At 53.1% G+C, this 15,021-nt stretch overlaps 1 protein-coding gene and 1 non-coding gene across 2 annotated transcripts; both read left to right on the top strand.

The window, feature by feature from the left end:
- Nucleotides 1-898: 898 nt before the first annotated feature.
- LOC144729414 (uncharacterized) lies at nt 899-4,433 on the top strand. Its single transcript, XM_078609684.1, has 2 exons — nt 899-1,186; nt 2,878-4,433. Exon 2 carries the CDS (start codon nt 2,974-2,976, stop codon nt 3,325-3,327), a length of 354 nt encoding a protein of 117 aa, XP_078465810.1. The 5' UTR covers nt 899-1,186; nt 2,878-2,973; the 3' UTR covers nt 3,328-4,433.
- A 2,331-nt stretch (nt 4,434-6,764) lies between these two features.
- TRNAN-GUU (transfer RNA asparagine (anticodon GUU)) lies at nt 6,765-6,838 on the top strand. The gene has a single exon. It is a non-coding gene; the product is annotated as a tRNA-Asn (tRNA).
- The last annotated feature ends 8,183 nt before the right edge of the window (nt 6,839-15,021 follow it).

Genomic DNA, 15,021 nt, shown 5'->3' with positions numbered 1-15,021 from the left:
AGCGAGGGGGCGAGTAATGAGGTTAACCCGGCCGTTAGGGGTACCGAGGGAGGGATCTCGGGGGCTAGCGACCCTCACAAAGCTCACGGTCCACCCTACATCACGTCCACAGCACAAACCATGGCACTGGATGCGGATACCAGATGCACGAATGGAACATTAAAAAACTCTCCAGTAGCAGCGTGCGACTGTGATCATCCGGAACACACCGCACAAGCGAATAACGATGCAATGCCCGATCCGCAAATACGAATGAGACGTCGCACCCGAATGTGACATCGTCCTCTTTGCTCTGCATCAACACCAGAAGCCGTGCTCACGAAGAGGTGCCCTCTTGCTGGCTGGAGGGGTTCGAGTTCGGGGCGGTGTCAGATGGAGCGGGTCCCAGTGAAGTCGGTGCGTGAGCGCGGAGCGCAGAACCCGAGTTCGATTCCCGCTCACGGCCAACACCCACTGACGATTATCTGAACCGGTCCTGGGCCTCCCCTGGGTGGACTCAGCCTAAAATGAGTATCTGGTGCCGTGTGTAAACATCGCCACTGGGGAGACAAAGGCGGCGGGGAGTGGTGCTGGCCACCCACCCCCTCGTGTACCGTGCCGGTGGCCTTCGTTAGGTGCAGCTCGCCAGCAGCACTTGCCCCGGCAGTCTGTTGAAGGCTATACGGGGGAGCTTTATCTTTGTCTGCGAGGGCAGTGCTGCTGCTGTACACGTGTCGCACGCGTGGTACGTGCCCACCTCCCTGCCACCTCCCACCTCCCACCTCTATCATCGCCCGGGGCTCAGCGACGTGGGGGGGGTGGGAGGAGGAGGAGACCTTTCAGCAGCGGAGTGACCGTGACCCCCCACCGACTGGCGGCTCGTCGGGCATAAATAGGAGGACGCGAGAGCGGTCGAGTCGAGAGCAACCTCAGAGCTGAGCCGCCGCTGCCACTGCCGCCGCCGCCGCTGCTTTGAATCTTTGCTGCTGATGCTGGAGCTGAGTGCACGGGCAAGCTCGCGCGTTGAAGCCGACGGCGATTGCTGATACAGCAGCGACAGCGACAGCAACAATACGAAGCTGAACGCTCTCGGCGTGGAGGAAGACGCAGAAGGAGGAGCGAGAGAAGCGAGGCTCGGCTCATCACGCCGGGGAATCACCGAGTCCGCGAGTTTGTGTTGAACGCGCGCAGCGAGCACGAACGAGAGGTATTTTGGGATTTCAGCACCTCCACCACCTCCACCACCATCACCATCACTACCACCACCATCACCATCACCTCCACCACCTCTACCAGCACCACCTCCACCATCTCCACCATCACCACCATCACCACCATCACCACCACCATCACCACCATCACCTCCACCACCTCCACCTCCACCACCACCTCCACCTCCACCACCATCACCACCATCACCCCACCACCACCACCTTCACCACCTCCACCACCTCCACCACCACCACCTCCACCACCTCCACCATCACCACCACCACCACCTCCACCATTACCACCATTACCACCACCACCTCCACCATTACCACCATCACCACCACCTCCACCACCACCACCATCACCACCATCACCACCTCCACCACCATCACCACCACCTCCACCACCTCCACCACCTCCACCACCACCACCTCCACCACCTCCACCACCTCCACCACCACCTCCACCACCTCCACCAGCACCACCTCCACCACCTCCACTATCACCACCATCACCACCACCTCCACCACCTCCACCATCACCACCACCACCATTACCACCACCATCACCCCCACCACCACCACCTCCACCACCACCACCATCACCACCATCACCACCACCTCCACCACCACCACATCCACCAGAACCACCTCCACCACCACCACCTCCACCACCGGTTGTGTGCGTGTGGGGGGGTGGGGGTGAGCGCTACGAAACCCGGCGGCCCCAGTTCGATTCCCACTCACGGTCAACGCCCATCGTCTGGCGTTGGCCGTGACGATGATCTGAACCGGACACGGGTCTCCCCTAGGTCGGCTCAGCCTCAAACGAGTGCCTGTTGCGGTGTGTAAAACAAAAGGGGGAGACAAAGGCGGTCGGGCGCGGTGCAGGCCAACCGACCCCCTCGTGTACCGTGCCAGCCCTCATGGGTGCTCGCTAACAACACTTGAAAAAGTCTGTATGTATGTATGTACGTTGGAACTTCTTTCGCACCGTACGTAGCCAACCGTCCGAATCGGAGGCGAATGAAAGCACGCGCCTTCATCCGTTCACGCAGTGAGGGAGGCGCGCGTATGTTTGAATGCGCGTGTGTGTATGGATGTTTCTATTCATAGTTACTTGCCAACAGTCCGTGTCGGCTAGTACGGCTGTGTGTACGCGCGCGTGTTTAAACTCAAGTCACTCGTAGCAACGTCATGCGGGGTGTGGGGTGAGAATTGGTTTGAGTTTGGTGCAAAAGGCCCGATCTCGTCTGAGCTGGGAAGCTAAGCAGAGTTTGAGCCTGTTTCGCGCTTGGATTGGGAGACGCTACTGGAGATAGGAATGACCTGGAGTTGTCAGTTTGGCCGGCAAAGTGGTCAGGATCTGATCAATGCAGCAATCGATTGAGTATTAATATATCTGTTGGGACCACTGCTTATTATCGCATCGTAGGCAATAATACTCAAACATGCTACTCAATGCCAACGGAACATCCAATGTGGCAGGAACCTCCTGCAAAGGATTATTGAGACTCAGTGAGGCTTTCCTGGCTCACGAACATAATTCAGACTATTATAGTCATGCCAGTACGTACAAATAGTGCCCCCTGACATTATAACTGTGTGTGTGTGTGTAATCCGTCTCAATAATGACTCTTACACTGCTCGGGTCTCATCGCAATCTTTCCCTCTGCTCCTGTTCCAGGAGAAATAACGTGGACTCACCCGAGAAGAGACGCGGAGAGCGAGAGAGAGAGAGCTCGAGAGAGAGAGAGAGGGAGGGAGACATCTGCAGCTCACCATGAAGCACGCCGTGCAAATGTACGTCCTGGGGGCCCTGCTCTCCATGCTGACCATCCTCTTCGGCATCCTCGAGTCCATCCAAGGCTCGACGCGGGAAGCCACCGCTGACGACGCAGAGTCCGACTACGTGCGCGCCCAGATGGACGACATCTTCGGCGGAGAGAGGAGGATGATGAGGAGGGGCAGCAGGAGGATGAGGGGCGGCGCTGACACAACGATGGAAGGCAGTAGTAGCAGCAGCAGCAGGAGGAGGAGGAGTGGCGGAGACAGAGACGGCGAGATCCGGAAGGTCGCCGGTCACCCGCAGGTATTGCTCGGGGAAGCGACGGCGCTGAGGCTGTACGGCCACTGAAGACGCGGACAGACCGGGGCTGAGATGGTGGCGAGTCGGCCGGAACTTTGGGACGCGAGGCGTCGGGGGAACGAGGCATGCGGCGGGAGTAAAGAAAATAAATAAAAAGCCAGCAAGCTACGCCGTCTCATTGCTGGGACATACGTTAGACTCTTGAGAACGAAGAGCAATGCATTTGCCCGAGTGAAATAAAACAACGGCAACAACAAACTGGACCGCGGCGATGGACATTTGCAGAGTGACATGGGCACGAGCTGAGAATGAAAACGACGGGATCGGCGAGCGCGTCGCGAGCGGTGCAGCGAGGAGGCTACTGATCTGTCGGCACGGATCGTTTTCGTCGCCTTGTCCGCGTCGTGTGTTGCGTGGGCTGCCCGTTTGGGGCTTTGTTGTTGTTGCTGCTGCTGCTGCTCTCACGCGCTCGAGAAATAAACTCGGTCAGGAATTAGCCAAACATCCCACGAAGTGCTTTGTGGCTCAGAGAAGCGTCGTTAACATGAATACAAAGATGTGTTTTGCCGTTTGTATACCTGTCAACCTCTTATCAATGCCAACCTTTAATATTGGAGATCAATTCAGACCTTATTGGTCACCCCGTGCCCTTAGAAATGTCAACGTTCATCCTACAAAGTACCATCACAAGGGAGAAACACAAACAAATAGATAAAAAAAACACTTTTTTTTGCCCGTATTGTGCGCCATACGGACCTGAAAACTCAATTTCCCTCTACAAGAATACGGGTAAACCGTATGGGTTGACAGCTGTTACCTTTGTTCAACTCACATTGGCGGGTTTTTTTGTTTGTTGCGTCGGAAAGATGTTGCGTGTTGTGTTAGAACGACGTGGACGTGTGAAGAGGGGTGAAATGCCAAGCTGCGTTGTGAGTTCATCTCGAGATCAATGCGCGCGTGACGTCGTGCGGCAGTCTGCTTCGGTTCAAGACGAGAGGAGTTTTCATCTCGGTGTGGATGGGGTTGGTGGTTTTGCGAGGCTTGTTATGCTTGTTTTCGTTTTGTACGTGCCGGTTAGGAGATCGTTGGGGCATATTTTTGTACATTGATGCGCACAATTTTATAACAATAAAAAAAAACATCATTGAATCTTCCGCAAAGTTGAAAACTTGCTTATGTTTTCTTTCTAGTATACACAATTACAATGTGCAAACTACGACCTTGAAGTTCATGGAGCGTGCAAACACGACAGCACACAACGTAACATTTCATCTCGTTACATGTGTAGAGAAGTTCCGACGGACGTACTCGTAGACGGAGGTAAGTTAAGGGCTTCCGCCAGAGTTTATTAAAGCTTATCAATATTACACAGCAGGGTACACAACTCCCAGGGGCTAGGGCTCCTACTCTGAGTCCGGGTCCCTGCCGGCTAGCTCCGGTCTCTCTCTCTCGTGTCGGATCGTGGACTCTGCCGACTCCACCGAGCGGAGAGAGAAGCACCTCTACGGCTACCACCGGCTTCTCCCCAGACTCACCACTCGATCCTTCTCTCTACCCCTGGTTCCCTCTTCACCCTGCTCACTCTACCCGTTCCCACGGTGACCCCGCCTACGTCACGGGGTATCCCTTAAATACCCTAGGAGACGTGACGTCATCGCACTGAACGGCACACCTGACGTCACGTCCCCATTTTGCTCCTCTACACATACATACACACACGTAACACAATCGTAATTCCTGATGTTATGATTATTTCTAATAACAATATAAACCCCTTGGTCATTCCACTGCTGGATAAAAGACTCCCGGACGCCGTGGTGGTCTTTGAGTTGATCGATTATTCCCGGCCACGCCGGTGATTTCTGCCTGATAAAAGTGGGGGGCGAGGGGGGGGGGTGGACGGTCCACCACTGATGTCAGCCATGGTCGGAAATCGAACTCAGGTGGCTGGGTTCACTGCTCACTGCACCACTCACCGCTCCACCACCCCACCCCACCCCTCCCCCGGCCAGAAATAAAGCAAAGGCATGATTTATCGCAGCAAGCATGTGAATGTGACACGCGTTAGATGCCAACTTTAGAACCTATTTGTGACCACCACGGTCGCACCTGTTGCCTCGCTGATTGCACAAAGTCCTGACGGCCAACAAATAAATAAATAAACAAGATGACGTGGTCCCTATCGGTGGCTCAGAGGTCAGAACGCGAATCGTGGGGTCTCAAGTGTGGGCGCCGTGGTGGTGAGATGTTAACTATCTTATCTTATCGTAATCTACATAGCGCCTTAAGAAAGGCGCTTTACAGCGAATTAAGGACGTTACGTCACATGAATGTATTGGTGGAGATGAGGTTGATACAATTAATGAGCGGAAGCAATGGGCGAATCTGTGATACGTGAAAGCGAAATTGATGACAGGAAATTATGATGAATGCATCGGAATGGAGGAGGTCGTGGGTTCGTCCCCGACCCTGACGTCTGCTATACATTTGGAGTTTGCGTGCCTCTCTCTCCCCCCGTGGTCGCGTGGATTTTTCTCCGGGTCCTCTTGTTTTTTCCCTGCACATTTCGAGTATTTTGCTGCTGTAAATGGCCCATATGATGATAAGCCAAATGATATTGGGATATCATAGGTGGCCAGGTCGCTTCTGAAAAAGAGATGTATAGCTCAGTGGACCTTACCTGGTGAAATAAAAAAAATAGTTTGTAATTGAGTTTTAATCGTTTATAGTCTAGAGAGCTAATGGTCTCAGCCCGGTCACCAATAATAACACAATAACACCCCTATTGCATTACATTATTTTTCTGCGCTCAATTTGGCCAAATTCCAAATGTGAGAATGAAAAAAAACATATCGGGTTCGCTGTCATGCGTCGATTATTAGTCGTGCTGCCAGCCGGCAACATGGAACAGAGGTCATTTGAAGAGGGTCTCAGATACGAGCTCTGTGATGTCTACTTCCGCAGGTCATTCTCTAACACGAAGTATCGTGCTGCCCTGCGAGTGATAAGAATGGATGTACTACTTCTCAGGCATATTCGGGATCAGACTGAGGCATGAGTGAAATTTAATAATTAATGAAATTTCTTCAATAACACTGGCTGACAGCGGCGACCCATGGACCCCCGCCGTGACGTCACGAGAGCACCTGTACAGGTAAATCGCTATCACACACTCGGCGTCATAATTCACTTTTTGTTGTTGTTGTTGTAATTGGCACCTGGAACACGTGTGGACTAACTGAGCTCAGCTGTGCCGGTAGGATATATAAATGACATATAAGAGGTAATTTATCGCCATGAAGCAATTCCGTGACCGAGTTATCCACAAATGCATCCGAGCAAGGAGCGTGCCGGGTGAGTGCTGGCGTGCGAGACTTGCCTGGGAATGACCAGGAGATGGTAACAAATGGAATTCTTGAATCCATCTGTGAGGCTTTGGGTGGTGGGTGGTTGGAGGGGTTCTTCCTTCCCCCAGGGTGTTCACGGTCTCTGTGGCGTAATCGGTTAGCGCGTTCGGCTGTTAACTGGTAGGTTGGTGGTTCGAGCCCACCCAGGGACGAGATTTATTTTTTATTTGACAGATAATTATATTGCTTCGTGTTTGGTGTTCCCGGTGAAGGCCGATTGAGCGAGATTACGATGCACATCCCCCCACCACCACCACCACCCCTTTGTATTTCTTATGATCCAGTGTTAGACACATCCTCTCTCAGTGATGTTACGCGTTGTCGGTGGTTTGTTAAGGCACTGTGGCCTCAACAAACATAACAGGCGACGTTTCGGGCAATGGTCCTCCTCCTTCACAGCACATTGCCCCATCCTGCATGTGGGTTGGCGAAAGGGAGGGAGGGGGAGGGCAGACCAAGGTGTGGGGGGGGGGGGAGACGCAAACTCATCGCTGGTCATCTGCGTCCCGTGGCACGTGCGTCGTATGCGCGTGCGTGCGCGTGCGCGCGTTGGACTTCTTTCGCACCGTACGTAGCCAACCGTGCCAATCGGAGGACAACTTGGCAACGGAACGCGCCGCGTGCTGAGGCGAGACGGACGACCCTTCACCTACTGAGTGTTGCAGTCCCGTCGCGGGTGGCGTGTGATCTCAGTCACAAAGACAAAGCTCCCCCCGTATAGCCTGAACAGACTGCTGGGGCAAGTGCTGTTAGCGAGCAGCACCTATGAAGGTCGGCACGGCACATACGGAGGGGGGGGGGGGGGGTTGCCCAGCACCACGCCGGGGCCGCCTTTGTCTCCCCTACTCGCGATGCTTTGCACACCGCACCAGGTACTCATTTGAGGCTGAGTCGACCTAGGGGACGCCCAGGACTGGTTCAGATAATCGTCACTTGTGTAGGCCGTGAGCGCTGGGTTCGTAGCGCCGTGCGCTAACCCCTACACTACCGCTCCCACTCTCACACACACACAGAATCACAATCCACACGAACAGCACTTGCCTCAACAGTCTGTTAGAAGCTATACGGGGGATCTTTGCCTTTGCTCTCCGTCAGTCGACGAATAACACCCGAGTCTGTTTCGTTACCTGCTAGCAGCGAGCATCCGTGGAATCAGTGTGCACCTAGCCTGGCGAGATGTTAACTACCTCGCCTGGTGTGCAGGAGGTCGTGGGTCCGATTCCGATACTGACAAATGCTGTATATTCGGAGTTTGCGTATTTCTCTCATCATCATCATCATCATCACGGTGGCTAGGAGATGTTAACTACCTCGTCTGGTATACAGGAGGTCGTGGGTCCGATTCCGATCCTGACAAATACTGTATATTCGGAGTTTGCGTATTCCTCTCATCATCATCATCATGGTGGCTAGGATATGTTAACTACCTCGTCAGGTATACAGGATGTCGTGGGTCCGATTCCGATTCTGACGCCTGCTGTATATTCGGAGTTTGCGTATTTCTCTCATCATCACGGTGGCTAGGATATGCTAATTACCTCGCCTGGTACACAGGAGGTCGTGGGTCCGATCCCGACCCTGACGCCTGATGTGTATTCGGAGTTTTCGTATTTCTCTCATCATCATCATCATCATCACGGTGGTTAGGAGATGTTAACTACATCGCCTGGTATACAAGAGGTCGTGGGTCCGATCTCGACCCTGACGCCTGCTGTGTATTTGGAGTTTGCGTGTTCGTTCTCCCCGTGGTCGCGTGGATTTTTCTCCGGGTCCCCCGGTTTTTTCCCCTCCACATTTACAAACATGCATTTAGAGTATTTGTCCGCCATACATTTCCACAAGGATAAGCCATTTCGTTGAAGCCATCATTTGTGGCCAGGTCACTTCTGAAAAAAATGCTGTATTGCTCAGTGGGCATTGCCTGGTTTTAAACAAAAAACCCCACAAAGTTTAGTTTAGAGTGTTTGTGTGCGGGGAGCGGTGCGGAGTGGTCAGCGTACCGCGCTACGAACCCGGCCGCTCCCCTGGATCGACTCGGCCTCAAATGAGTGCCGGCCTCCAAAGATGCTCACTGGCAATCTGCCAAAGTTGTGTACGGGGGGGTGGAGGAGGGGGGGGAAATCGTCGCCTTTGCGCAACGCAAGCAGACGCGCCTGCTCGGGGGTTCAGAGGGCAGTGGGGTGTGGTCGAGGCGCAACGCTGACACGTGGAGATGTCCAGCTCGCGTTTTACAAGCCAAGTTCTGGCGAGTCTCGGCCACGTGGCTCGTGTTCAGAGCGGGAGGTCAGCGAAAGTGGCTTCTTGGTCTCGCCGATTCGATTTCAACATCGGCAGCGGCAGGGAGACGTCGCAGCGATACGACTGCGCTTCTTGCTGACGCGGCGACCTGCGTGTGAAATTGTTGTCCTTGCTCTGCGCCAACATCAGCAGCCGTACGAAAGAACATGAAGACGAAGATCATCATCAGCAGCAGCAGCAGCAGCCATGGTCAATCCACTGCTGGATGACGGTTTCCTTCCCCCCCCCCACCACCCCGAGCCGTCCGCCACGTCTCACGACGCCTGCGATGTTAACAATCGACCATAGCACGTGCACGCGGACCGATTTCATGAGTGTGCACGTGAAGTTTGCTCCACGAAGACCCCCACGAGTTGCATGGCGCGGGGATGGATGGCTCGTCATCCAGCAGTAGATTGACAACAACGGCAACAGCAGCAACAACATCAACAACAACAACAGCAACAACAACAACAGCCGCCGTCGTTCGCCACCGAGTCGCGGTGATGTGACCACAGCGCTTGTGCCACGCCAGGTGCACTTTGAGGCTGTCACGCGAATGTGTCAAAAGGCTCGCTGCTGGCACGCGTTTTGTGTTTGTTTGATTCGTTACACGGATGATCCCCGTTTCGCCCGTATTTTACAAGGGAGATCCGTGATGTGTTCGGACAGAAACAGGTGTTCATGGGTGGAAAATGGCTGAGATTCAAATGCGCCAAACTGTGCTCCCCACTGCGTACGTGCCAATACCAATAGACGCCATTCGCCACTAAGTGACGGTGATGTCGCCACGGCATCTGTGCCAGGCCAGGTGAACATTGAGGCCACATAAATAAAGTGTCGATGGCTCGCTGACAGGAGGTCTCGGGACAGACCCAGGTGCCATGTGTTGGCTGACTGAGATGACTGGTAGATGCACCAGCTCTACCCCCTACTGTGCCAACTTGCTGTATTTTATTAGCCCGGCGCTGCGCTCGTTGTTGTGAGCGTCGCTCCTCTGCCCTTCGTTGTTGCTGGAGGACGACTGCCTCCAACTGCCCAGTAGCAGCGATATTCACGAGCCTCCTCCACAGAGGCCGATCTTGACACCGATGGTACCAGTCATCGGTAAGTCCACTCAGCTCCACGTCCTCCTGTACCACATCACTCCATCTCTTCTCCAGCCCGTGTCGTGCCCGTTTAGCCCCCTCTATGCAGCCAAACAAAAGCTGCTTGGGCATGAGGTGGCTGGACATGCGGGCTACATGACCCAGCCAACGCAGCCTTGCCTGCCGGAGGAGCTCACCGATGGGAATGTGTCCAGATTTTTCAAGGATTTCGCACAGGCATGCACGGCTTGCTTTGCAAATGTTCATAATTGGGTAATAGCGAAAAACGTGGCCCCATTTGTGGAATTCGCACGCGTGACCTTGCACAATTGCAACTTTCGTGCGCGCCCACGCTTGGGGAGCGGTGTCGCAGTGATTGATTGCACTACGCTTCGAAACCGGCGACCCCGAGTTGGAGCGACAGCGGTTGCGACTATTTGAACCGCTACTGGGCCTCCTCTAGATCGACTCGGCCTTAAACGAGTAATTGGCGCGGCGTGTAAACACCATCACCAGGGAGGGAAAATGCGGCCGGGGCGCAGTTTCTGGCCACGCCAACACTTTGTGAGCCGTGCCGGCCTTAATAGGTGCTCGCTAACTGCACTTGCCCCCCCCCCAACGGTCTGTTCAAGGCTATTCGGTGGGCCCTTTGGCTTTGTGCGCGCGCACGCGCCCACTGCATGCAAGCGCAGCAGGGGATTGCATAACGCGACTGTGGAGGGGTTGGCGGAGTTTGCAGTCGGTAGAATGTTGGCGGCGGCGGAGGCGGTGGGGAGGGCTGGGGCCGTCATGGAGAGGTCGCAGAGAGGCCTTGGCAGACCGAGGCGGCCACGCAGGCATTCGCAGACCATTGCAGCGCTGTCCAATGGGAGAGAGGGCACGCGGTGCAGCAATATGGCAGTGCGAGTGGTGGCCGCAACGGGTTAGTGGGGTGCAGGGAGGGCTAGGGAGAGGTGATTGCACACCCGACGACAGCCCTGTACAATCAACAGCCGCCAATGCTCTATTGGACTATTTAAACTAAACCTGGGGTCACCTCCGACATGTAAACACTCATTCGACGGCAGGAAACGCCTTCACATGTACAGGACCACAACTCGGTCGATGAATATTGTCGTCGTTATCAACAAACAAAACCACCGCACTTCATGTGCGTGGTGGGGTTTCCTATATTTTGTATCGCTCCAATTAGACTTTTTTTTGCAAAGGAGAGAATGACCTCGAGGGGATGACCATCTAGGCGACAGGGCGAGGCCTTCATCCAGCAGTGGATAGAAAATTTCCGATGATGAAACACAAAGTATGGCAGGAAAAAAAAGCATGTTGGAAATCCAGTGACAAGTCTGTGAGAATTCTATGATGAATTCCTACAGTCACGAAAGTTTTAAGTCACATTTTAAGTCTGTGAGTGTATAATTAACTCGGTGTTTTTAAATATTATGGGCTGGCTTAAAATTACAGTATGATATTGCAATCAGTTACACATTATAGCTTTGCTTATGTGGTCATGAGTCAATTTCATAGGCTAGGATATTGCATAACATGTCGTTATATATTCTTGGTTCTTTCGGTAAAGTCACGTAGGAGGGAAATAATACAATAATAAAAAATATTAAACAATTAAATTATCACGACGTTTCGACTGCAACACAAGCAATCATCATCAGGTGTGAAATCCACAGCAAGAAAATTTGAAAAAAGTGGCGTTTTTTTCTTAACGTCACCTGATGATGATTGCTTGTGATTGCTTGTGTTGCAGTCGAAACGTCGTGAGAATTTAATTGGTTTGTATTTTTGTTATTTTATTATTTCCCTTCTACGTGACTTTCCCGAAATAACCAAGAATATGAATCCCTGCAGTCACGAAAGCTTTAAATCAAAATTTAACATGTTGTTTACCCAAGAAAGCCTCGCTGGATCTCAACACTCAAATTCAGGAGGATCCTTTATTGGGATAAAAGTTTGTGGGACTGCATTGGCACCACTGTTTTGGGGGGATTTGAGTCCAGTTAATGTTGTAGAGTTGTTGGTTATCCAACAGTACATTTTATCGTGGACAATAGTGATGCAGTGGTGAGTACACCAGGGCACGGCTACCATCAGTGGTGAGTGATATATCTGAACCGGTCTTGGGCCCTATCCCTCAATTCACCAACCCGCACTGATTAGCGTGGTGATGTAAGGTCAAACAACCCCCATAACCGAGATGACACGCGAGAAGCCTTCATCCAGCAATGCATTAACACCGGGCCGTAGTCTAATACCATATATGTTATGCTTTAAAATGCAAGATTCTGTTTAAGGGAGTGGAAATGTCGAATCATTTATACCTGACTTATTTGGGTCAACGAAAGGACACGTTGGATAGCAGTCAGAGGAGCTTTCAAACCCTTCACTATAATCATGAAATAAATATAAGATTGCAAACTGTGGCCGTGTAATTGAGTGGTGCCAGTCCTTCTGGGGCAATGCCGTGCGCGTTAATTATGGCAGCACTGGAAACCAGCTACCGAGCAGTAAGGGGAGTGAAATGTAAGACTAAAAAAGGACAGAGAGAGAGCGAGAGAGAGAGGCAAGGTAATGTGGTGGCCTAGTGAGCAATGTGGAATTGATGGTGGTAAATGTGGAACCTGTAAAACTAAAATGGGTGAGGCTCGCTGGCATTGCTGATATTTTTGGGGGTTAAATCCAGACATCTGCCCATAAATGAACCGAGTTCTCAAGTGTAGTGAGTTCATGGTCTCAGCCCAGTAACTTTGAAGAGATCTTCCGAGGTGGCTCTGTGCGATCCACTTACCTGGGCGATTCTCTAACGCAGATGGTTCGCGGTGCTTATGCCAGAGATCCGAAAGGATTTAATGTTACGTGAAATGAGTCATCCAATTTCATTTTTGCTTTAACACCGTGGGGCCTTTTTGGCACAAATCTGCCACCCGTGACACCGATAGAAACACATGGGAGAACATTTGGAGGGGGTGGGGGGGAAAATACAGGAAAAAATCTAAGTGAAAATATTTGCCTCGCTCTTCGTGCGAATCCAGGGAAGGTGCATATTGTCAGACGGGCACAGCGTGGGTCCAATGTGAGCGCTTAGTTATTACAGTCATCACACACGTGTATCGAAATGCACGCTCTTTGGTCAGCCCACTGCTAGAGGAAGGCCTCCCCCACACTCTGCGACTCGCGGTGGGGTTATTTAACCACACGTCACCACGCTGGTCAGTGCGGGCTGGTGAAAGGCGGGCGACATCGGTGTGGGAGCATAGAAGTAGAGTACAACACTGGATTTTTTTTGCTGCACTGGCCTCGGCTGCCCACAACGCCGCTCCGTGTTAAGCATGGCGGTCACCCATACAAGCTGCTACAGCGCTCGTTAAGTTGGCGTGAAAACTTGAAGTTGTCTTTGATGACCCCGTGCTCCTGCCCTTTCCGGAACCTATTCCACCTCTGCAGGACCTCCAAACTCATTCTGCTCCACAATTCCCGCATCCGTCATTCCCTTACTGCACCTGCTCCTGCTGCTTACTGACTCCCTTCTCCGTTACTCTCTCCTCCGTGGCCTCCTCAAATCGCTCACCTCCAAATCCCAGACGATCCACAATTCTACGAATAGACTTCTCACCAGCACACGCAAATAATACCACATCGCCCCCAATCCCTCCAAGGGCTCCCAATCCAATTCTGGATCCATATTAAGATCACATTGGCCGTCTAAAATATTCTCCGTGGACTCAGCCCTGTCTACTTTGTCCCTCTCATCTCACTCCACTCCCCTCCACGCACTCTCCCACCTCTCCCCTCTCATCTCACTCTACTCCCCTCCACGCACTCTCCAACCTCCCCCCTCTCATCTCACTCTACTCCCCTCCACGCACTCTCCAACCTCCCCCCTCTCATCTCACTCTACTACCCTCCACGCACTCTCCCACCTCTCCCCTCTCATCTCACTCTACTCCCCTCCACGCACTCTCCAACCTCCCCCCTCTCATCTCACTCTACTCCCCTCCACGCACTCTCCAACCTCCCCCCTCTCATCTCACTCTACTACCCTCCACGCATTCTCCCACCTCTCCCCTCTCATCTCACTCTACTCCCCTCCACGCACTCTCCAACCTCCCCCCTCTCATCTCACTCTACTACCCTCCACGCACTCTCCCACCTCTCCCCTCTCATCTCACTCTACTCCCCTCCACGCACTCTCCTACCTCTCCCCTCTCATCTAACTCTACTCCCCTCCACGCACTCTCCTACCTCCCCCCTCTCATCTCACTCTACTCCCCTCCACGCACTCTCCTACCTCTCCCCTCTCATCTCACTCTACTCCCCTCCACGCACTCTCCTACCCCTTTCCTCTCATCTCACTCTACTCCCCTCCACGCACTCTCCAACCTCCCCCCTCTCATCTCACTCTACTCCCCTCCACGAACTCTCCTACCTCTCCCCTCTCATCTCACTCTACTCCCCTCCACGCACTCTCCAACCTCCCCCCTCTCATCTCACTCTACTCTCATCCACAAACTCTCCTACCTCCCCCCTCTCATCTCACTCTACTCCCCTCCACGCACTCTCCAACCTCCCCCCTCTCATCTCACTCTACTACCCTCCACGCACTCTCCCACCTCTCCCCTCTCATTTCACTCTACTCCCCTCCACGCACTCTCCTACCTCTCCCCTCTCATCTCACTCTACTCCCCTCCACGCACTCTCCTACCTCCCCCCTCTCATCTCACTCTACACCCTCCACGCACTCTCCAACCTCCCCCCTCTCATTTCACTCTACTCCCCTCCACGAACTCTCCTACTTCTCCCCTCTCATCTCACTCTACTCCCCTCCACGCACTCTCCTACCTCTCCCCTCTCATCTCACTCTACTCCCCTCCACGCACTCTCCTACCTCCCCCCTCTCATCTCACTCTACTCCCCTCCACGCACTCTCCAACCTCCCCCCTCTCATCTCACTATACTCCCCT

Source organism: Lampetra planeri, chromosome 32, assembly GCF_965212315.1.
Source record: "Lampetra planeri chromosome 32, kcLamPlan1.2.h2, whole genome shotgun sequence".
NCBI lineage: Eukaryota > Metazoa > Chordata > Hyperoartia > Petromyzontiformes > Petromyzontidae > Lampetra > Lampetra planeri.
The sequence above is the reverse complement of the archived record's forward strand: the minus strand, read 5'-3'. Positions and strand labels throughout refer to the sequence as shown.

Coding starts and splice junctions, on each gene's coding strand:
- LOC144729414 (XM_078609684.1), top strand. CDS start 2,974: ATGAAGCACGCCGTGCAAATGTACGTCCTGGGGGCCCTGCTCTCCATG.